We start from the raw sequence: 23,336 nt of genomic DNA, 5'->3' as shown, positions 1-23,336 counted from the left end.
TATTGGATTAAATGTGTCCCAACATCTGTGGTCTTTTTAAGGGGCCATGTCATGGAAGATTCATGAATTCATATCTTGAATTTTCCTTGCTTTGTCGATGTACCACATACATAGTACCCAGGCCTTTATATTTTATGTATTGTTTCTTTCCAATATATAAGACTCGGCAAGTAAATAGAAATTGTGCTCTAAAATTTTCAGAAAAATACCATATTTATCTGTAGAGGAACTTATTCTCATCTCACCAACAAAACTTGCCATTTGACCAGTTGTATTGAAACTATATTTGGAAATTAAGCTGCAGCAGCCAGTTTTGAATTAATTGTTTTTGTGATGTCAATAAAGCCAACATATTTACATATATCCACCTATTTAGTTTAACCCCTCCCAGTCATGATGAAGTTATAAGGAGTGTTTCTGCCTGGACTTCCTTTTAAATGAGGCACAACACAGGATAGCCAATCAGAACAGAGCTCATTTCCATATACAATATTAAAGGGGCAATAACAGGCTGTTTTATTCTAAGGGATAAAGAGAGGTTGTAAAATGGTCAAGTAAAGATGAATTATGGCTGTTTTTTAAATCATATAACCACTCAATAGTTATAACGATTTCAGGAAGCAAATACAACACAAGAAAAAATATAGGGTATGGGCCCTTTAAACATCTATTTATCTTCCTGATGTTTCTAGACGTGAGCTTTGCGGCTGTAATAAGAAAAAAGACTACTCTGCGCTTTGTCTGTAATTTCCTGAAACATTATTTGTCGCCGCTTGGCCCCCTCGATCCGCTAATGCCTGAGCCGTCGAGTGCAAATTGAATCACTGTATTTGCACCAAATGGAATTTAGGGGCTGGTTAAGGAAAGAACAATGCGCCAGGCCTCAGCCCGTAATAAGATTTCCAGTTTGGAATGCTCCTGGGAGCGGGCAGACGCTTTGACCCAATAGATTTAAAAGCCTGCTTCCTCGACTGGACAGGAGGCAACCCCGATGACAAGAGAATAATGATAGATATTTATTACGGGAATTTGTTTCGCCTCATGATTCATTCAAAGGGCTTGCGAGAGGGCCCGGGTCGAGAGCGATCGCGCATTATTGAATATAAAGCGTTCTTAAAAGGATGTAATACTAGAGGGAGGAATAATAGTCTGGAAAGGAAACACAAGCAGACGTGGCCACTTTGGTTTTTTAGGCTTTTTCATAGTTACATAGCACACAACAAAGGCAGCCAGCGGGAGTCCTTCAAGACTTGTGCGTTCTGAGGAGTTTTAGGGTCATGTTTTAGTACTCCTGTCCTAGGCTGGAGGCCGAAGAGAGGGAGAAGAAGGGGTCCAGACCTTTTGATTTGTTGAACATGAGTTTTCAGGCTTTTTCATAGTTACACAGTGCACAACAAAGGCAGCCAGCAGGAGTTCTTCAAGACTTGTGTGTTGTAGGGGAGTTTTAGAGTCACATTTTAGTTCTTCTGTCCTAGGCTGGGAGCCGAAGAGAGAGAGAGAGAGAGAGAGAGGGAGAGGGAGAGAGAGAGGGAGAGGGAGAGGGAGAGAGAGAGAGAGAGGGAGAGGGAGAGAGAAAGAGGTCTGCAGCTTTTGATTTGTTGAGCAAGTGTGGAGTCAGAAAAGAAAGACTGTTCCATGTTTTCCTTTGTAATATTGCTGCCTGAAATGTTGCAACATTGGTTCAGTAGGGTCAGACCAATATGCAAAATTTGTCACCATTAATGATACTGATTTTAAGAAGTTGATAATTAGCACAGCATGATGTGATTAAAACATTTGTTCCAGATATTTTTAAGCATTTTGAAGATCAACTTCTGATCTTGCATTCTTTCTAAAAGAACTGTAATTCATGAATATATAACACACAGTACTGTGCAAAAGTCCACCCTTCATTTATTTCATTTCCAGTCAAAATTGTCATTACAAGTTAGTCATTTTGCAGTGTCAAGAATTAAAAACAGAAGATTACCCAGACGCCTCAGCAACTAAACATATCTTAATTTTCAGTGTTTCCTCTGTCTGTCTTTTGCTTATATTACAGCTTCTATTCTTTTTGAGAGTCTTCAATTTTTCTGCAGGGATATTTTTCTACACCTGCAAAGTTCAGTCTTAGAAGATGGTTCTTGCTTGCATTTTCGGCTTCTCACGAACTAAATAATCCCAAACACATTCAGTGATGTTGACGTTTATGCTCTTTTCATGGCCAGTTCATTGTTTTGAGAACACCACTACCTTTGTTTGATTGGAAAATTTTCTCAGTAAGAGCTTCTTGACAGCTGCACACCATTTAAAATCCATAGTGTTGATTGGTCTTCTCCTGGTGGAAGGATGGTTAGAAACACCTGTGGGTTTTTTCAGATCTGAAGAAATAGTGAAGCTTGATTTTCTCCTCTCTCTCAAAGTTGAAAGCTTTAAGTGCTGTTTATCTGATGGTGACAGTTAAGGGTGCGGGAAAAACTCGATTCTTAGATGCATCGCGATGCGGACGTGAACGATTCTGAACCGATTCATAAATGTCAAAAATCGATTTTCTAGATATTTAATTTATAACGTAATGTTGACGGAACGCACAAGGCGGAACTGGAAGTGGGTAAGTGCAACGCCCGGACAGTCTGTGGCGGCACATAACAAAAACACAGCTGGATGAGTGAGAAATCCGACCGGCTCCCTCTGCATTAAAGCCAGGTTAGGTCAGGAGTCACAACCCAAATGATAAGAAGAGCCATTTTGTCCTTTCAACAAAGTCAAACCACCTCGGGAGCCACAACATTTAATGTCCAGTATGTCTTAGTATGTATTAATGTCCTAGTATGGGCTAAAAATATAAACGAGAGCGCAGATTCACTTTGCTCCGCTTTAAGCTTTAGGTTAGCTACAGCCGCTTTCCTTCCACCTCCGCCAGTTTCTTCAAAACTAGAAGAGTTTCTGGTAAAACGTCTCAGCATCCGGCTGTTTTACGAGGCTGAAGTAGCTTCTTATTCTCTAGCTTCTCGTTCTAATTTTCCCGTTCCACCTTAAATTCTGCCTTAGGCGCCGAAAGTAACTGCTGCACTGTTTAAGGTGGAACGGGAAAATTCGAAAGAGAAGCGAGTTCATTTTCGCAACTTTTTTAGAGAAAGACAGTCTCTCATTGTAGATTTAACCAACAGCGCTGCTTATAAATGCGAATAAGTCCTCCAAATGTTCGTCTTAATCTCTGTTTCTTCGTTTGCTACTGGCGAGGCTAGACTTCGGTGCTATGTGACCTGTCTGTTCTCAGTCGTTGAGAACCAGGGCTTTCGCAGGGCTATGCTGCACACTTTGGAGCCGAGATTCAGCGTCCAGTTGGGAAGGATGGCTGTAACGTGCTGCGTGGACACCCATTACCACAGGATCTTATTTCAGGGTAACAGCGCATTTTATCGCAGACGAGTGGCCGCAGCGTCTCTGAATAAGAGCCTTCTAGTTCACTTGCCACATCATTTCCATTTGATTTATTAATAAAAGATATTTTAGATATTTAAAGCAAAGTATTTGTAATGGTCCATAATACATTTACATTATGGATCATTAGAAATACTTTGCTTTAAAACTACCAAGTCCTCAGACAGTAGGAAGATAGAGAAAAAAGATGCATCGAGATGCATCGATAATCGTTTTATAATCGCATCGCAGCCCTCTGAATCGTAATCGAATCGAATCGTGAGGTGCCTAAAGATTCCCACCCCTAGTGACAGTTGTGGTGGTCCACCAGCTCTTCCATGGTTGTTAACTTCAGTTTTGGAAACTACTGTTTTTTTCACTCGTTTTCTTTTGACTTTTCCCCTCCTTGTGCAAGTGGAAAATGTTATATGGGTAACACTTTATTTGGAGTGGTCCTTTGTAGACGATTAATAAACTCTTAACAGATTATCATTAACACATCAACAACATAGCAGTGAAGTAGCAGTAGTGAAGCATCTGAATGTATTGAGGTAAATGTCTTGTAGATGTACTGTTGATACATTAATTTCATTAAGTAGATGTATTGTTAATATGCTACTTCCATTTGTACCTTACCCAACCTTACCCAAAACCTAACCCTAACCCTGGCCCTAATCCTAACCTTAACTTTAGCCCAGAACCTAATCCTGACCCTCATATGTTTTTGACATGTTACTGAGAGTCCGTTGAGTGTTTGTTTAATCTAAAAGGACCACTCAAAATAAAGTGTCATTGTTGTATGTAATCTCTATGAAATATCGTCCTGAATAATAAATCATTTATAATTAATGGCTATTATGACTATAACTTAAATGAGAGGTTTTTGACCCTTGTTTTTATCTATCTGTGTGTATGTGTGTGTGTGTAGATGACCTGAACAGGACACACCAGCATTGCGTACTGGCAGGGGAAACAGCCAGATTCAGCTCAACGCACAGAGTCGCACAGGTGAGGCATGCCTGTCCCTATGCTTATGTGACCAGTTTCACCTGTCCTCATTGCTGTGATTAACCTTTAGAAGCCAGTTATTGCCAACAATATGAAAAGCACAGTGTAATCTGATATTAATTACTACTGCTTGTGGCTTATTAAAACAAGTGTAGAAATTCTGTCAAAACGTTCAGCTGATACTGTTTGTGTTTGAAGGTAGATGAAAAAATCAAGTCAAACTCAACTTTATTGTCCTTCCTTCTCACAACTGATGTATTGAGTGAGGAACGAAATGTAGTCACTCCAGGACACAGTGCTACATTCAACAGAGAAGAGCAGCAGGCAACAGAGCAAAAGACAACAAATACAGACTATACAAACACTGCAGTTGTGTGCAAAAGTTTTGATACCCCTGGTCAAATTATTTTTGTAGATTTCTCTAAGTGAACAGAAGTTAACACATCCTATACAGAAAGCACACTTACATATGACATTTTTCTGCAAATTTTAGAGCACAATTTCTATTTTTTTGCTGAGATTATCATATTGGAAAACACATGACAAATGTAACTTTTGTAAATGCCACACTGTGTGTTTTATTTTTTTTCTAAATATGTTAAATTCAGCAAATGAACAGTAATTGTACATTAAAATGTGCAGATGTGTGTTCTCTGTAGAGAATGTGTCAACATGTTTTCACTTAGAAAATCAACAAAATGTCATTTGTCCAGGGTGCCCAAACTTTTGCATACAACTATATAATGGAAAAATCTTCTATACAATATTCAAAAACTATACAACCATTAAGCATAGAAGAGTAGAGACTAGACAGTGTGCAGTGGGGTTGAAGAAAAAAGTAGACCTGTTGTTAGTCCATGTGTTATTATCAGTGCACTGATAATTAGTGATAGAGGAGATATTTATTGTAATTTATTTATTGTAATTAGAATTTAATGAAAAGTTATTGTTTTTTGTACAGTCCTTTACATATTTACCATTTTCTGTCATTGTTTGACTTCAAAATAAATTGAAAAATATCCAAAGTGCCTCTGTTGATATAGAGTGTAAATCTAATATAAAAGTAGCTCATTACATAACATGCAGTGTAATTGTGTAATTACATAAATACATTTAAATGTAACTGTTTTGCAAAATGGCGGCATGGTGGCGCAGTGGGTAGCGCTGTCACCTCACAGCAAGAAGGGCCTGGGTTCGATTCCCGGCGGGGCGACCAGGGTCCTTTCTGTGTGGAGTTTGCATGTTCTCCCCGTATCAGTGTGGGTTTCCTCCGGGTTCTCCGGTTTCCTCCCACAGTCCAAAGACATACAGTCAGGCTAATTGGGCATGCTAAATTGCCCCTAGGTGTGAATGTGAATGTCTGTCTGTCTGCCCTGCGATGGACTGGCGACCTGTCCAGGGTGTATCCTGCCTTCCGCCCAATGACAGCTCCAGCACCCCACCACAACCCAGAGGGATAAGCAGTTTAGATGATGTGTGTGTGTGTTTAGCAAAATGATAGTAATACCTGTAGATTTGGGGTTTAAGTCTCTCTACTTTCTCTTATTTTTTTATTTTCAGTCCATTCATATATATCTTCACATGTCCTGTTTTTAATTGTCTCAGACCATCCATGCCTGCTCACTTGTGTGCTATCCAAAGAAAAGTGTAAAGCCTTTGTGTGTGTTCTTTAGAGCACTTCTCAGAGTATATTATCTTTTATTTTTGTTGTTGGTTCAACATCATAGCTCAGTTAGATTCTTGTAGTTTGAAGTTTATTCAAATTTCTTGTACTTTTCATCAGAATGCATCCTTTTTTTAGGTATGCAGTGATTATTGAAGAAGAGGTTTGTCTTCTTGTCTAGTGTACAACAGGTACCTTGGAGTACATCCAGAAACGCTGCTCTGAAGCTCTGGAGAACTTACACACAGATCCCGAGACTGGTACCAAGAGTCTACGCTCTTTACTCCCTTTCACCCTGCAGCACATAGAAGACATCCATAATGAGGTGTGTGTATGTGTGAGAGTAAGAGAGTTTTCTTTTGTTTAGTTTTTAAAGGGCCCATAACAAGCCAAATTTTGTTAAATACTTGTATAATTTAAATTTCTGTACATATATGTTTATATATTTAAAACCATTTTAGATGCTTTGCAATGCCTCATTATTCTATCCCTGCAATTTTTAATAAGAACAATTTTTAACAACTAAAATAAATCTGGAATATTTTTATTGTGCACAATAGTAAAAATAAAACTGAACAACATGTACATAAACCTTTGTCAATATTGCTTTTTAACATTAACATCTTCTCCAAGGCAGGAACTGGCTTTATATTCAGCAGTGTGTTGTTCGAATTATCTGTTCCACCTTAAATGGAGCACTATACATTCTGATACCTGTACCGGCACCTGAATGCAACTGCTGCACCGTTTAAGGTGGAATGAGAATTTTGTGTAAGAAGCCAACTTAGCTTTGCTGAAATTCTTAAGTAATTTTTCTCACAAGTGCGTCCTGTACACTCTTGCCTCCGATCACCAGAAACTGCTGGTATTTAGAAAATATAAACTTGACATTACATTCATGGTATCAATACCAGCTGGTCCACTGCTTGTTGCGGGCACAAGACCATGACTCTGCTGCATTTTCATTTTCATTTGCAATATGACTCAAACATCCCTGACTCAGCCATTCAGCTAAACAGGCTAACGTTCACATGGTTTGCTCTGTTTGTACACTGTGTTAACTGGGCTGATTTGTGGCATACCTACATAATGATTATGACAAAACCTATTCCTGAAATTACAGCTGCTCATGTCTATCATTTATTTTTGTGTTGTCATGAAAACATATTGTCACTGTTGAGACAAACCCTTGTATATATATATATTTGAACAAGGCAGCAGCTCTTTACATTGTATAAACATTTCTTGATGAATGTAACAAAAATGTTTTTCCTTGTCTTGCGAGTAAAGCAGAGCAATCAGTCAGGACAGAGGTCGTTTACAGTGGTGTGAAAAAGTGTTTGCCCCCTTCCTGATTTCTTATTCTTTTGCATGTTTGTCACACTTAAATATTTCAGATCACCAAACAAATTTAAATATTAGACAAAGATAACACAAGTAAACACAAAATGCAGTTTATAAATGAAGGTCTTTATTATTAAGGGAAAAAGAAATCCAAACCTACAGGGCCCTGTGTGAAAAAGTGATTGCCCCCTCCATTAAAACATGAATTAACTGTGGTTTATCACATCTTTGGAAAGCTGAGTTCAATTTCACCCAGACCTGATTACTGCCACACATGTTCTCAATCAAGAAATCACTTAAATAGGACCTGCCTGACAAAGTGAAATAGACCAAAAGATCCTCAAAAGCTAGACATCATGCTGCGATCCAAAGAAATTCAGGAACAAATGAGAAACAAAGTGTTTGAGATCTGTCAGCCTGGAAAAGGTTATAAAGCCATTTCTAAAGCTTTAGGACTCCAGCGACACACAGTGAGAGCCATTATCCACAAATGGCGAAAACATGGAACAGTGGTGAACCTTCCCAGGAGTGACCAGCCGACCAAAATTACCCCAAGAGCGCAGTGACGACTCATCCAAGAGGTCACAAAAGACCCCACAACAACATCCAAAGAACTGCAAGCCTCACTTGGCTCAGTTAAGGTCAGTGTTCATGACTCCACCATAAGAAAGAGACTGGGCAAAAATGGCCTGCATGGCAGAGTTCCAAGACGAAAACCACTGCTGAGCAAAAAGAACATAAAGGCTTGTCTCAGTTTTGCCAGAAAACATCTTGATGATCCCCAAGACTTTTGGGAGAATACTCTGTGGACTGACGAGACAAAAGTTGAACTTTTTGGAAGGTATATGTCCCATTACATCTGGCGTAGAAGTATCACAGCATTTCAGAAAAGGAACATCATACCAACAGTAAAATATGGTGGTGGTAGTGTGATGGTCTGGGGCTGTTTTGCTGCTTCAGGGCCTGGAAGACTTGCTGTGGTAAATGGAACCATGAATTCTACCTGTCTACCAAAGAATCCTGAAGGAGAATGTCCGGCCATCTGTTCGTGACCTCAAGCTGAAACGCACTTGGGTTCTGCAGCAGGACAATGATCCAAAACTCACCAGCAAGTCCACCTCTGAATGGCTTAAGAAAAACAAAATTAAGACTTTGGAGTGGCCTAGTCAAAGTCCTGACCTGAATCTGATTAAGATGCTGTGGCACGGCCTTAAAAAGGCGGTTCAGGCTTGGAAACCCTCCAGTGTGGCTGAATTACAACAATTCTGCAAAGATGAGTGGCCAAAATTCCTGCACAGCACTGTAAAAGACTCATTGCCAGTTATCACAAATGCTTGATTGCAGTTGTTGCTGCTAAGGGTGGCCCAACCAGTTATTACGTTTAGGGGGCAATCACTTTTTCACACAGGGCCCTGTAGGTTTGGATTTTTTTTCCCCTTAATAATAAAGATCTTTGTTTATAAACTGCATTTTGTGTTTACTTGTGTTATCTTTGTCTAATATTTAAATTTGTTTGGCGATCTGAAACATTTAAGTGTGACAAACATGCAAAAGAATAAGAAATCAGGAAGGGGCAAACACTTTTTCACACCACTGTAAATGTATCAGTCTTAAAGACACAGCAGAAAAAAAACAGTCTGTTTAATTTTAGTGGATAAAAACAGGTTGGAAGTTATTCATGTGTTGATTTCTTTAGTCAGGCTCCACCCCTCTCTGTGCCTGCACCATTGTTGCCTCCTGTTCTTCATAGCCCCGCCCCCCTGTTGGGTTGTTGTAACCCCACCCAGTCTTTATTGTTCCCAGCTTATTGCACTGTTATTTTGTGACTTTTTTCTCTGTTTATTGTTCTTTACATTTGTTAGCTTTGCTTTTTAAAAAACACTCTTTCATTATTTTGTATTTAAAACTTAGAAATGAGCTCAGTTCCTTAGTTTAGTTTCTCCCCTTGTTATTTTTGTCTGCATTTTCTTCTGTCATTCCTCTGGATCAGATAAAACCTTCTTGCACTTGCATCCTGCTTCCTTTCCAGCTCATCTTTCTTTACATCATGTAAAAATGAAGTATGTCTGTTCTTGGTACATAAACCCCCACAAACATCATAAGAGGACCTCAGAGAGAAAAAAAAAAAAAAGTAAATAAAAAAATGTAGGATAATATTGTGTGCTTCATATCTTCAAAAGTACAAGCCTTTACATTTAGCCTCTTTACTGTTTCATGGAACACAACAATATTTATACTTCAGACCTGATTTTTTGCCTTACAGATCTTCTAGGAATGTTTAATGTGTGATGATATTGCCTGAGACATCTAATTTGTCTTTATGCGAAAGATTCATGCCTTTGAACTTTTCATCCCTCTCTATTGTATATCATGTTTTCCCAGATTGCGTTTGTTCTCTGATGTAAATACGGCCTGTAAGCATGCTGTAATCAGCCAGTGATGAATAGGGCACTTCATTCACTGTACATATGCATCGGCTACATGACTTAATGTGGGTTACAGGGGTTAAAGCAGAGGGAACTTTCTCTCTCCTCTGCCCCCACCACTGCAGGTATGTTTGAGTGTGTGGAGATGCATGTGTGTATTCATTTCCATTAACATGAGCCTCTGTGAGCCAGGGCGCCCACCTCACGCCATGACCGACGAGGTGGCCGGAAGGTTGTTTAAAGGTTGTACATACCATTAATTATTCAAACAGTGAACAATGGATCTTTCCGAGGGCCTTTCCATCACTAGGCCCCCACGGAGGCTGCTGTTCTAACCCCAGCTCCCCTGGATTACCAGCCTAGCCTCCTTTACTCCTTCTCCACCAGCCTTTCATGGAAAGCCCAACACCATGCATGCAGCTTCCTCTGGGGTGAGGCACCCAGCGTGCTCCCCTCACTTCTGATTGATTGGGCCTATTTGTTTGAAGTTGCCCATGAGGGCTGGTGCGAGCAGTTCAATGATGTATTGTTGTTTTGAGTTATTTATTACCATGGCCCAGTTTTTGCACGTCGGGACGAGCGGTCTTGTTTGACATGTTCGACCGCGTCGAGAACAATAGCAGTGCTGAAGATCCAAACGTCTGCTTTCAGGTGTTTCGGTGAAAAGAATGAATTGTCCTGGTGGGGAGTAGAGATGTGTGAGCTGTAGGGCCTGGAAAATATGAACAGTTTGTTGCTGATAACAATACAGATTTTAATGTACTGGTCAAAATATAAGTTCTCATCATTTTTAGGACTGTCATATTATTAAAATAATTCATCTCGCCCAGTGAGAGCAACAGTGGCTGCATGTTCCAAATGGCTCTCATTCTTGTGAATTCTTGTAACAGTGGAGGTTCTCAAGGGGAGCTATTTTTTAAAATAATCTGTAGGTCTCCCATGAGCGCATTCCAGCGTAGTGTGCAGAAGTTGCTTTAAGGTTTTGCTTTAAAGGCTTTTTAAAAGCTTTGTTTGAATGAGAGGGCCTTAGTCATAGATTCTGTCTTAGCAACAACAGGCACTTGGGCTTCAGCCTGCACTATAGGTGGTCGAAGGGTCGAACAAGGAAAACATGTTAACAATGTTGAAAAAATTAGTATTATGTCTTATGTGTGTAAAACAGAACCCATGTGGAATTAGTCATACATTTACATTTGTGCATTTGTCAGACAGTTATCCAGAGTGACTTACAGTTTTATTATGTTACAGAGGTAAGTGAATGTAGCATTAGGAGTCTTAGGAGCCCAAGGACTTTTTTTATATAGCAGGGGGAATCAAACATCAGTCTACACCATGCTACACCAACCACACAACCTGTTATGCAGTCTGTCAGTGTGCAAATCACAAAGATTAAGTCACAACACACTCCATTTGGGTTGGAAAGTAAGAGAAAACTCAAGATTCTGACCTTGCAGTGTCCTATTTTAAGGGTGTTACCCTTCACACACAATGTGTGAGTATGTGTTAGCATGTGAGTGACACTGAGAGCTTGTGTGTGTGAGTGTGGTCTTATGTGTGAATGTCCGTGAGTTTGAATATGTGTGTAAATATATGTGCGCGCATGCAGTGTGTGTGTGTGAGTGTGCCTGGGTATTTGTGAGTGTGTGTTTGCAGAGCAAACACTGAAGGCTGGCCTTTATTGATTGAACCCAGTTCAGGAGGTTGTGGGTAAATTGATTGGACGTGCTGGGAGGGGTGTGTGTTTGGGTGAGAGAGAGAGAGGGAGAGAGAGAGAGAGGGAGAGTGTGAGAGTGATTTGAGAGGCCTCACCCCATTCAAGCTATAGGATGCTGTGCTGCTATGAGTGAAGGTCACTGCATGGAGCGCCCTCGGTCACTGCCAGAGCTAATATGCAGTTAGCACTTCCCTCACCGAGAAAGAAAGAGAGACACAGAGACAGGGAAAGAGATGAGAGAGATATGTGATCCACAATCTATTTCTGCCATCACATCCTCGTCAGATAGTCCACTGTCGTAATAACTAGGGCCTGACCGATATGAAAATTTGTTCATTGATAATGAGTTTAAAGAGTTTAAAATTCCAATAAGAGATTATATTGGCAGATATCACTAATAAGAAGAATGTGATGATGAAGCTGGCTGGATTATATGGTCAAATAGTTTAATTAAACATTGCTTTATTGACAGGGTTGCTGTGTTAAATAGGTGCATGTGTTTTATCCATAATGGTGTTTTTTGATTAAATATACCAGTTCAGCCTCTATCGCTGTAGGAAAGGTGGGCAGTTTCTCTGTCTAACTGGTATAAGAACATAAACCATTATAATCTTTACAAATGAGTGAGAATACTGTCGCCCACAGAAACCAGCCTTTCCTCTGTTAGCGAAAGAGTTATTTGGGAATTTGGATATCGGCATAATTATGACTCAAATGGTTAATTTGCAAACTTTTAAGCCAGGACATCATATTTGGGATGATTCAGAATGCACATGAATACAGCATGTGTCCTCTGTTGGTTTTTCTCTCTGCTTCTCTACCTGTGCATGTGGCATTTACTGTCAGTATCTGGAAATGCCAGATGCTCCGTCTCCCTCTTTGTGCCCGCTACAGGCCGGCTCTGCAGGAGAGCGCCCTCCATGTTAGCTCAAAGCTGTCCGCGCAGCCTGTGTTCTCCCAGCAAAAGGACAGACAGACAATCAGAGCAGGAGGGTGGGATGGACACAGTGACGACAGCTAGCATTTGTAGCCTCGGGCTTCTGTGGGCCGCTTGCCTGGTGGTGGTGCAGGACTGAAGCTAGCAGAGGTTTGAACACACTCAAAGCATAACATTTCTTTGAAGAGGGGCCGCACCGAGGGGACTGAAATCTGTCCAGCTAAAGCGCTTGTAATCTCTGTGTATGGGGCTGTTTTCCGTTACTAAGGCACAGATTTATTTTTCTTATTCAGTTTTAATCCACACCTTAAGCTTATTGTTTAAGGTCAATAAGTATATGGTACAAGTTAAAAGTTTTAATTGATTGAATATGTGATCCCCCCAATAAGTATTTTTTTGTTCAGAACTTTGCTAAAATTTAGAGTAGTAAGATGTTGAACCACTGTCATTAGATTATCCTGAAGATTATCCCTTCAGTCTCCTTTTCAGGAGAGATGCATGCTCACTTGGATTAAGGTCTGGTGATTGACTTGGCCAGTCTGAAACCTTCCACTATTTTCCCCTTATAAAGTCCTTCATTGTGTTGGCAGTGTGTTCCGGGTCATTGTCTTGTTGCATGATGAAGTTCCGTTCTGGATTAAATTGGATGCATTTCTCTGTAAATTGGCAGACGGAATGTTTCTGTAGACTTCTGAATTCATTCTGCTGTTACCATCATGAGTTCTCAATAAAGATTACCAAGCCAGTTCCAGAAGCAGCCATGCAAGCCCAATCCATGACACTACCTACACCATGCTCGACCAATGAGCTTTTATGTTTTGGATCACAAACACGTCCTTACTTTCTCCACACTTTGGCTTTTTAGTCACTTTGGTGGAGGTTAATTGTAGTCTCATCAGTTCTTAAACTATGTTCCAGAACTTTTGTGGCTCATCTCTGTATTTCTTTGCGAATTACAATCTGACCTTCCAATTCATAGTGTTGATGAGTGGTTAGTTTTCTGCTCTCGAAGTCTTCTTCAAATGGTGGATTGTTATACTTTCACCCTGCCCTGTGCAGGTTGCCAGTGATTTCACTGGCTGTTGTTTTGGGGTTTTTCTTCACGGCTCTCATAATGTTTCTGTCATCAACTGCTGTTGTTTTCCTCTGCAGATCTGCCTGGTTGTTAGTACACCAGTGGTTTCTGTCTTTTTCAGGACATTCCAAATTGTTGTATTGGCTATGCTCAGTGCTTGTGGCCCTGATTAATTTTCACTCTTTTCTCAGCTTCAGATTGGCTTGCTTTTCTCCCACAGACAGTTCTCTGGTCTTAATTTTGATTTTTCCTTTTTAGCAAATGCAGTCTTCACAGGCGAATCCCAGGGCTCAAACCAAGAGACATTTGGAGCTATTAACTGTTTAAAGAGTCAATCTAACAGGACACACCTGGGCACATTTCTGGCTAAAAGGGTAAAACACTGCGTACCTGAGGTAAAAGTTACATTAATGTTAGCCTGGTTGTATTTATTAGCAAATAGCACAGTGGCTAGGCTGTCAGTCAGAATTTTTTGACACCACAGGGATTTCTAATGGTTGCATGCTGGGTATTGTAGTGAGAGAACACTGAGAAACGAAAATGTGAAATAATATACATTGCCTAGAGACGTTAATAGTATTTTGGAGTGCAATAAGCTGAAAGGCTAGAATGAAATATGAATGAATAAAGTGCTATCATTGGACTTGTATCAGTGTCTGAGGCTTATGGTGCCGCAGCTACACCTAGCAAATGTAGCAAAGTAAGCTGTATGTAGGCCTACTGTCTGAAAACAAAGCAACATTTCAGGAGAATAAAAGCTGTCGTGTTGCCAGGCCTTTGTTCCTGGGTTTAAACTCCACTGTAACATGTCAAACTATGTGTGTTATGTTGACGTTCGATAGACCTGGAAGGGCTGTTTGTGTGTGTATGTGTTCTGAGGTTCATTTTGGAGCGTTGCTTTGTTGAGCGTTAGTGGGAGGGCAGGTTCGAGTTGCTCCCATTTACATTTGAGGCAGTGTGAGACAGACAGACACCTAAATACACACACACACATGCACACGCACACACCTGGCTTTGCTAAGCATCCTTAGGAGGATTAAAACATCACTTCAAACGAGTGAAAATGATGGGAGACTCCCAGAGGAAAGGTGAGGAGGCTCTATCGATCCCCAAAGGGAGAGGGAGAAAGAGAGGTAGAGAGAAGAAAGAGAGAGAGAGAGAAGAAAGCGGTAGGTACTGAGAAGCAAAATAGAGCGAGAGAGCGAGAGTCCAAAAACGAGGAAGAGGAGGAGAGAGAAAGGTAGCGGAGGTGTGTGTTGCCTCAGGGAGAGGGTGTGTGAGGTGTTTGTGCGCTCGTGTGATAAACCGTTATGTCTCTCATGGGTGACACAAAGCAGGAAAATAAAACAAAAAAACACAACAACAAAAACAACAGCAAATGCAGATGTTCCACCCCCCATCACCGTGACATAGTTTTGATCAGGACCAAACAAACAACAGGAACACCTGCATTAAAAGCAAACAGCAAACAGCCTGTCTGTGTGTCTGTGTGTACCTGCATTACTGTACTTGTTGGGAACACGGTATGCAAAAGTATGGGTGCACTTGGTTAACTTATATACTTTTGTTGATTTTCCAAGTGAAAATACCTACACGTCCACTACAGAGGACAAACTTCTACACATGTTAATGCACAGTTATTGTTTATTTCTGGAATTTAACATATTGAAAAAAAAATCAGACTGAACTCGGCCCATGTATTTTTTTCTTGGATTGAGTAGCTGACATTTATATTTAATGATGAATGGACCAATAGAAATGTGCCACAATTGCATATATTAACATACATTAACGGTAAAAAGCATTTTTTCCTTCTTATAAAAATGCTTTGGAAATTTCCTTTTTGATTTGCAAGATTTTCCATTTACCTCAGGTGTAGTCGATCATTCAAGACTTGTTTGATGTCCAAATGTTGCTTTTTAGTTTATCACTGCTGCTATGAGGCTAACATTACTGTCAAACACTGCAAGTCAGTAGTCACCCAAATCTGTAAATACACCCCCAAGGCTTCTCTTAACCTGCTCAGACTGCATCCAGGCCTTCAGTAAGGCTGTACAGACTTGCTGAAGTAGTTTAAAGGATTGTACGACTTGCTGTGAACTATACAAATGAACAAAACTTTACCCTTTTTGTGCTGAATTCTGACTCCCCCTCAGAATCCCACTCCCTGATGAATGGATGCGAGTCATATGGACATATGGATGCTAGATTATGTTCTCGATTTCTGTTGTTTCATTTTATAAACAAATATTTCTTGAGTTTGAAAAAAACAAGATTAACAGTTTTTTTATAAAAAGGAACAACAACACGAAGTTGAATTTTGGCACAACACCTAAAGTGTGCTGTCAAAGGTCAAGTCAAGTTTATTTATGTAGCTCTTTTTACAACATGTTGTCACAAAGTAGCTTTACAGAAAATCCGGGTCCAAGCCCTACCGGGCAAGCTAAGACTGACAGTGGAACCAAGACTCAAAAGAGGAACCCATCCTCCTGTGGTTGACACCATGTTTAGCTATACAGTGAAGTTTTGCTTATTTGTGGACTCAAATTTGGCCTCCCAACATGTCTACATCTGGCGTAGGTAGAAAATTCTGTCAAATTAATTTTTCAGTTATTTTCTTATATTAATGCTGTCAAAATAAGAGAATGGTAATGCGTAATTGTAAGTGTGGAGGCAGGTCCATTTTTAGACTGTGATAGCATTCACTTATACATGTGACCACAGACCTTCCATTCTCTCCATACACCACTGCCAGCACTTCGTAGGCTAACAGGAAAAATGGAATATGCGTGCACACACACACACACACACAAACACACACACACACACACACAGGTAAGCTGATACTCTTGGTATGGGCTGAATAAGCCATGGACAGGGAGAGCCAGTCAGGTATGACAAGGACAATTTTGACCAGCGACTGCATTTTGCTCAGAGCTGTGCTTTTGAACACACTTGGCTGCTATTTGTTGAGAAGCTTTTAACACCACTAACATGTGTAAGCCAGTTACTTTGGCTGTGCCTCATGTTCAAGGTTGCATTCCATCACCTGATTTTTCAGGGGCTTTTCTACCTCACAAATGAAGAGGAAAATCTGCAAGTTGTGCGAATGATTGTCCTTCTCTTGCTTCTTTGGCTAGCTTATAGGGGTGTCACGCTACACAAAATGCGAAATTTCGATTTGATACAATATGGATACAAGTTATGTTTCCATTCTATACATTTTTCCATCAAATAAGGAATGGCTGAAAAAGTACCTGTTAATAAGGGGGTTTAAAATTTCTACACAATGAAATGATTAAGACGTAAAGTGTCGTTCACAGTGGATTTGGTGTGAAATGTGAGATGCTCAGAATTGTTCACAGTGGTGATGATAGGAGCCAGACGTTCAGTGAGTGCCTCTAAAATCTCCCTCAGATAAAGTTATTTCACAAACTGGTTATTAATATGCTGTCTGATGCCTAAGACATTGTTTTATGATAGGTTTGAGATAGGATTTTGACCTAAAGCGTATTTTTTAAATTCCATTCATGGCAGAGAGACACATGCAGGGTGCTGTAAGGCAAAACATTCCCAAAAGAAAACTTAATTTTTTCAGATTTACCACTATTCTACCATTATTAACATTAAATATAAATACTCAGAAGACATGTGTAGCTTCACTGGTTGTTTTGAACCCAGTATAAAATGACTGTATTTGGGTTGTAGACATTGTGACACCTGGTTCCTACCACCACCACTGTAAAGAAATCTGAGTTTCTCTACAATGAACTATTTCACATCAGATCTCTCTGAATGACTTTGTGGTTTAAATATGCAGAAACGTTGATACGTTGGTGGAATTCCCTTTCAGTGTATTCAGTTTCAGTTTATTAGAGCCTTTAATATTATAAACAAATAATTCTTTAATCTAAAGCTGCCTTTTATGCTTTCCTGATCTTACACTGTAGCCACAAACTAATATGTTAAACACAAGCTTATACTTGCGACAATCATGACATGCTAGTCATGATAAAACACAATAAGATGCAGTGATACAGTACAATATGCTATAACACAGTTCAACACAGTACAGTAAATTGTATTGGTACATTCTTACTACCTTGCTAGCTATGCTAGCTATGTTGCTATCTTAACCCTGAATGTTAGCTATGATTATACAATGACTTTGTTCAATACTTCACTGTGTTTCATTTGTACACATGTGAATTTTCTTTCTGTTATGCACATGCTTGGAAGTAGTCCTAACTTTGATAAGCCTAGCACTGGCACCCATTTATTTCTAGTCCTTTAAAGGGTTATGAAACATGAAAAGAGGCCTTTATCTCATGTAACAGTAGATATATGCTAGCAAAGCTCATGGATTAGCTAAGTTATTGGAAAAAAAAAAATGGCAGTTGGTTTGTAGACACGTATATGATTATAAATGTGTTGACAGGTGGAGTTTGAATGGCTGAGGCAGTACTGGTTCCAGGGCCACCGCTATGCTCGGTTCTGCAGCTGGTGGAGCAAACCCATGGAGCGCCTGGAGACAGACTGGAAGGAGATGGAAAGGATGGTAAGCCCACAGATTACATTTAGAGCTGGTACAATACCACTTTTTCTTTTCCAGTACCGATACTGATATTTAAAATTTGAAGCATGAGCTCATGTGGATACTGATCCTAACTTTAAGATCAGCTATTTTTATTTGAAGCACTTCACATAACACAAGCATCTATAATGGTTAGACAACTCAAACACTCTGCTACACCACAGGAGGAACTACACAGCTAACATCACAACACACAATCTGGATTTGTTACAAAACGCTATCCGATCCAGCATTTCTGCTAATGTTGGTGCATTACAGATACCTGGTTAATTGTGACACATAATTAGTCAAACTTTGTTGGAGCTCTGTTATGTACCTATGAAAGAATATTTATGAGCTAACTTAGGCCCCAGCTTAAAGGAATAATTTGGCAAAAAATCTAATTTGGACAGTTTTCTCCACACCCCAAATGTAGTACATAAGCTAAAATATTGTTGCTGTTGGAACAAAACCTTGTTATCTCCAAGCAAGTCACTTTACAACAGAACGTTCATAACTTTCAAAGCAAGTGAATGCAACAAGATTTTATTCTCGATCATTTTTTATTTTCGGCCATTTCTTTTGCTCACGAATTCTGATACAATGCAAACGACAGCTGGCTTCTTCAAATTATGCAGTTAAAAAAAGTTAACAAAACAAAAAGTGAACAAAATTTAGTCTTTAAAATTGCTTCTACTTCTGTTTTTTAGCTTTGAGACATACCTTTGTCCATAGTTATAGATAACAGTATTTCATACAGGATCAGAAACCAGATAAACATGTCTACTTAATGCAGTTTGAGGCAAGTAGGCAGTTTGCATAATGCTGACTTGTCAAATATTTTGTTGCTGTCAGAGCAAAACCTTGTATCTCCAAAATGGTAACTTTACAGGAGAAGGAAAAAACATTTGGTAACACTTTACTGTAGGGTTCTGTTCATAAGGCTACATGACACCTACATAAGCTTGTCATGAAAACTGACTTAACCCTACATAAATGCTTATAAATGCTTAATCCAATAGTCGTCATTCACTATTCGCTAAAAGGTTACATTTGCCAATTTTGATCAAAATTATCTAAAGGAGCCTTAATGACAGATGACGCGTATTGAAATAAGGTTTTATAAACATCTATATAGCGTTATGTCAGTTTTCATGACAAGCTTATGTAGGTGTCATGTAGCCTTTTTGCAAGTATTTTCGACCGTTTCTGTTGGTCCGTTCATCATGAAATTTAAACACAAGGCAAAGGGTAAATAGGCTTTTCAAATGATGCAACTAAAAGAAAATGACGAGATATGAGGTTTTTGCGTAACACAGATGATTAGTTAGCTACATTAATATCTCCAGAGCAAAATCAATTATCCCTTAATTCCTTAAAAAGTTCTAGAATGAAGCATTACATATTGAACAGAAGAGTTTCTAACATTACTCCTGACAACACTGTTTTGGGATTGAGTGATAAACCTCAATCCAGCGAAATCACAATCCCAGACTTGTTTGTGGGTAAAATGCGTGGATACATGATTGAACACAGGCGAGTCAAGGACATATATCAGGTTGAATCAGCTTGATATTCCATGAGTAACAGTACTGCAGACAGTGGATTCAAAGCACTCTGGTTCAAGAACAGTAGTGTTTCAATTAGTAGGCATACTTATGGCATTATCCTCAAGTACAATGGCTTTAGATCTGGACAAAATGGCTTTAACATCACTGTGTATGGTTTTGAGTCATAACTTTAAGTGGGAACAGACTGCGATTGCTATTAATTTGAAGGGTTTGATGAGTCAGCTAACACTGCTGTGTTGTGAACAGCCAGAGCTAGTAAATGAACATTACAATGTTTCTACAAAGAGTGCAAACCAAACAAATGTGGTTTTCAGCTGTCTGATTATTAATGTAGCGGAATGTTTCATGAGAAGACGGTCTCTTACGCTTGAATTTCAGTCTCCTACACTTTTTATTAACACATTTATAAGAGCAGCACTTCTTACTACTGTACAGGATTGCTTTATGTTTCTTTCAGTTTGCAGGTATGTTTTGTCCTTATATTTTACAGTTTGTGATTACAAATGAAATAGTGAGACTGTCAAAGTGACTAAAGCCACTGAAGAGACTTTATTTTCATTGCTTTCACCTGTCCATCTGGCTAGCAGTGATGGGGTCATTTAAGTAGACTTGAACAGAGTGTCACTGTGAAAGGCTGAGTACATGTTTGACCCATATGTGTAGCTGAGCTATTTGAGCTAAGCCCTTGGTTTATATGTAGGAGGCCGCTTAGACTGACTTTGTTTAAGAAATTTATTGGACAAGTCTTTTTTTTTGGTAAGATCCATGCAGAAATAGACATATTTAGCTTTTTGACACTGAGATTTGATCTTTGTAAAGCCCGCTTACATACTTTGAGTTCACACCTAAATGTAAAGCATATATAAATGTCTTACATCTTATCTGGCTAGTGTTTTCAGCTCCTTTGTTCACATCACAGTGACCAAATTGGCTGATTAGCTTTCTTGCTTTCTAGCTGTTGACACATAATAGTTCCCCACCGATGACAGAAATAGCTCAAGCTCAAATAAACAAATATCACTGACCTCTTCACCTCTAATGGTGTTATAGCACCAGTCAGAAGTTTATTTACTTTAAGACTCATGTAGAAAAAGTCTCAGTAATTGTGTTTTCTCCTTTCTTTTATTTATATGTGTTTGCCTCAAACCAACAGATAGAAAAGCATCCGGTTCACATTCTCTTTGTTGCAACCTAAACTTATGACTGTGAAAGCTAATCAGTCAGATCCCTTGCAATGTTCTGACACAATCAAAGTGAAAAGGCAAATCCCTGAATAGGTTATTCTGCTGGTCTCTTTATGGATCATTCTACCAAATTGCATTTTGGACTTTTAGCTGACTTGGACTTTAGACTGACTCTTGTTTTCAGTGACCCTTCATCTTAATTATGTTTATTTTATTAAAATAAATGTCTGAACATTCAATTTTATTACTACCAAAACCATCGTAACACTACCAAAACCTTAACAAACATTTCAGTTGTGACTGTTTTGGTAGTGATAATTTTAGCTAATTTTGAGCACATCTTAAAACGCTATCTAGAACATGACTAGCAAACACAGTTTTAGACAGTTGTACACACATAAAATCATACTCTTTTATTAAAAAACAAAAACCTTTACTTAATTGCAGAAAGTATATGTTTCAGTAGTGACAGGTATTCACGTTACACACTGATTTTCAGACTTCGGGAGGCATTTATTTCAAAACAGTGGGATCTAACTGCTCATCATGTAGCCCTGAGGGACAGGGATGCAGTCTCACTTCCAGCTCTAAAAGGCAGGGGTGTGGCTAAATAAGGCTCTGCCTACAGACAAAAATGAGTCACATGAAAATGTGGGACAGCATTTTTTAAATAAAGTTTTTTAATTTAAAATTTAAACTCAATTAAAATAAATAAATAAATAAATCTTTCAGTGTCACTTTAAAAGAATCAAACAAATCTTAAAAAAATACAAAAAAGTGTTATTTTTCACAAGTTGAAATATAGAAGTTAAGGTTTGAGACAGCCACCTTTCAGTAGAAAGTAACCTATAAATGATGATTTTGTATATATGTAGCCTATCACTGTCTCAGTTAATGCCTCTGATTTGAATAGATCATAACATAATTCTTGTAAATATCTAAGGTCTGAATACTTGGGGGTGCAGTTTAAAGTCATTTGGTGGAATGGTCCATATACAGACTATTCAATGTAAGTAAGAATAAATACATATATATATATATAACATTGATATAGGTTTGGTCTAGAGTACTGAAATGAAACTGAACTGTTCTTAGATCAGCATTGTGAAGAGTCCAGTGCAGGGATACAAAGTCTTTTTAAGCTTTTGATTTTGAGTATATTCTGATAGTGAGAGTCAGTAGGGGGCACTGTTGTATCACCATAGTCTTGGCATGGCGCATAGTGCACCCCCCTCTCTCTCTCTCTCTGTGAGCAGTAATCACATCTAATGTGCTGCTGGGGCTAAGGAGAGGCACTCGGGCCAGCCGCGGTGTAGTGCGCGTGTGTGTGTGTGTGATTTGAGACAGGATACAGAGGTGAGAGAGACTGTGATGTAAAGAGAAGTCCTACTGTGAGCCGCCCATTCTCCCTCTGTCCAGAAACGCAGGTTAAGAGCACCAATATCCTCTGGTCAAACACACGCTCACGTGTCTACGGGCGACTTTGGCTCGTCCCAAGGGTGCATCTTGCTGCCATTACTGGCCATTCCTTATGATTAAGTTATTTACATTCATATGTATGGTAATCACATTATTCATTTTCTTATTTTCGCACGTTTCCAGGCTTTTGCACAACAGCATTGTGCATATGCTCCACAAACAATGTAAATTTTGCATTCCTGCTTTTTGTTTTTGTTGGTGTCATTAATATAATTCAGTTTCCTCTCATTTGGGCTATGTAAATGAAGTTAGGACGCACTACAATTTATTATCTTATTAACACAACAGTCACTTGAGAAATTAAAGGGAAAAATAGTAACTAAAGTAACAAAGTAACCTAAAAAAGGACAAGAAAAAAAACCCAAAAACCTTTTGAAGGGAACCATTTGTTGTGTCCTCGCATGCTTTTTTTAAACATTTGATTAAAAGCACGTTTTAATCATTTGTATATCAGCGCATTCACTTTCATACGTCCCTGTATTTGTTTGACAACTTCCTTTTTTGGGGGGATTTGAGGGCGCCGTCAGTTCAATGAGATGATCAAACTTGTTTTTTTTTAACATGCCTTTTTTTGTATTTGCCTTACAAGTCAAAAGTACAGGTATGTCTAATTAATTAAGAGTATTTTTTATGCTAATCAGAGCTGGAAATACAGACAATACACTTAAAGCAAACATGCTTTTATAGTCTTCGCATATAGATATCTATAAAAAAAGTGAAAATCATTGTTTTATTCGATGCCTCTTTTTAGATGTATTTTAGAAAGCCAGAGGATGGAGAATGAATGTACTTATTTATTTATTTATTTACTTATTCTTTTCTTTCTTTGTGAGTCAGACATTGATGACATTTTAACAGCAACATTTTTACCTGTAATGGACCCCCCATTTTCCTCTCTCAGATTTTCACTCATAGGCTGATAGGAGGGTCAGTGTATCTTTGTATTTCACTAAGGCAAAG

At 39.0% G+C, this 23,336-nt stretch overlaps 1 protein-coding gene across 1 annotated transcript in view; it reads left to right on the top strand.

The window, feature by feature from the left end:
* fto (FTO alpha-ketoglutarate dependent dioxygenase) overlaps window positions 1-23,336 on the top strand; it is a 230,536-nt gene that overhangs the window by 56,214 nt on the left and 150,986 nt on the right. Inside the window, exons 5-7 of the mRNA XM_036584026.1 lie at window positions 4,331-4,410; window positions 6,255-6,398; window positions 18,008-18,127. Of these exons, the coding sequence (XP_036439919.1) occupies window positions 4,331-4,410; window positions 6,255-6,398; window positions 18,008-18,127 (344 nt within the window). The remainder of the gene's footprint in view (window positions 1-4,330; window positions 4,411-6,254; window positions 6,399-18,007; window positions 18,128-23,336) is intronic.

The sequence above is a fragment of the Colossoma macropomum genome, unplaced genomic scaffold, assembly GCF_904425465.1.
Source record: "Colossoma macropomum unplaced genomic scaffold, Colossoma_macropomum, whole genome shotgun sequence".
In the NCBI taxonomy this organism is placed as follows: Eukaryota; Metazoa; Chordata; class Actinopteri; order Characiformes; family Serrasalmidae; genus Colossoma; species Colossoma macropomum.
The sequence above is the reverse complement of the archived record's forward strand: the minus strand, read 5'-3'. Positions and strand labels throughout refer to the sequence as shown.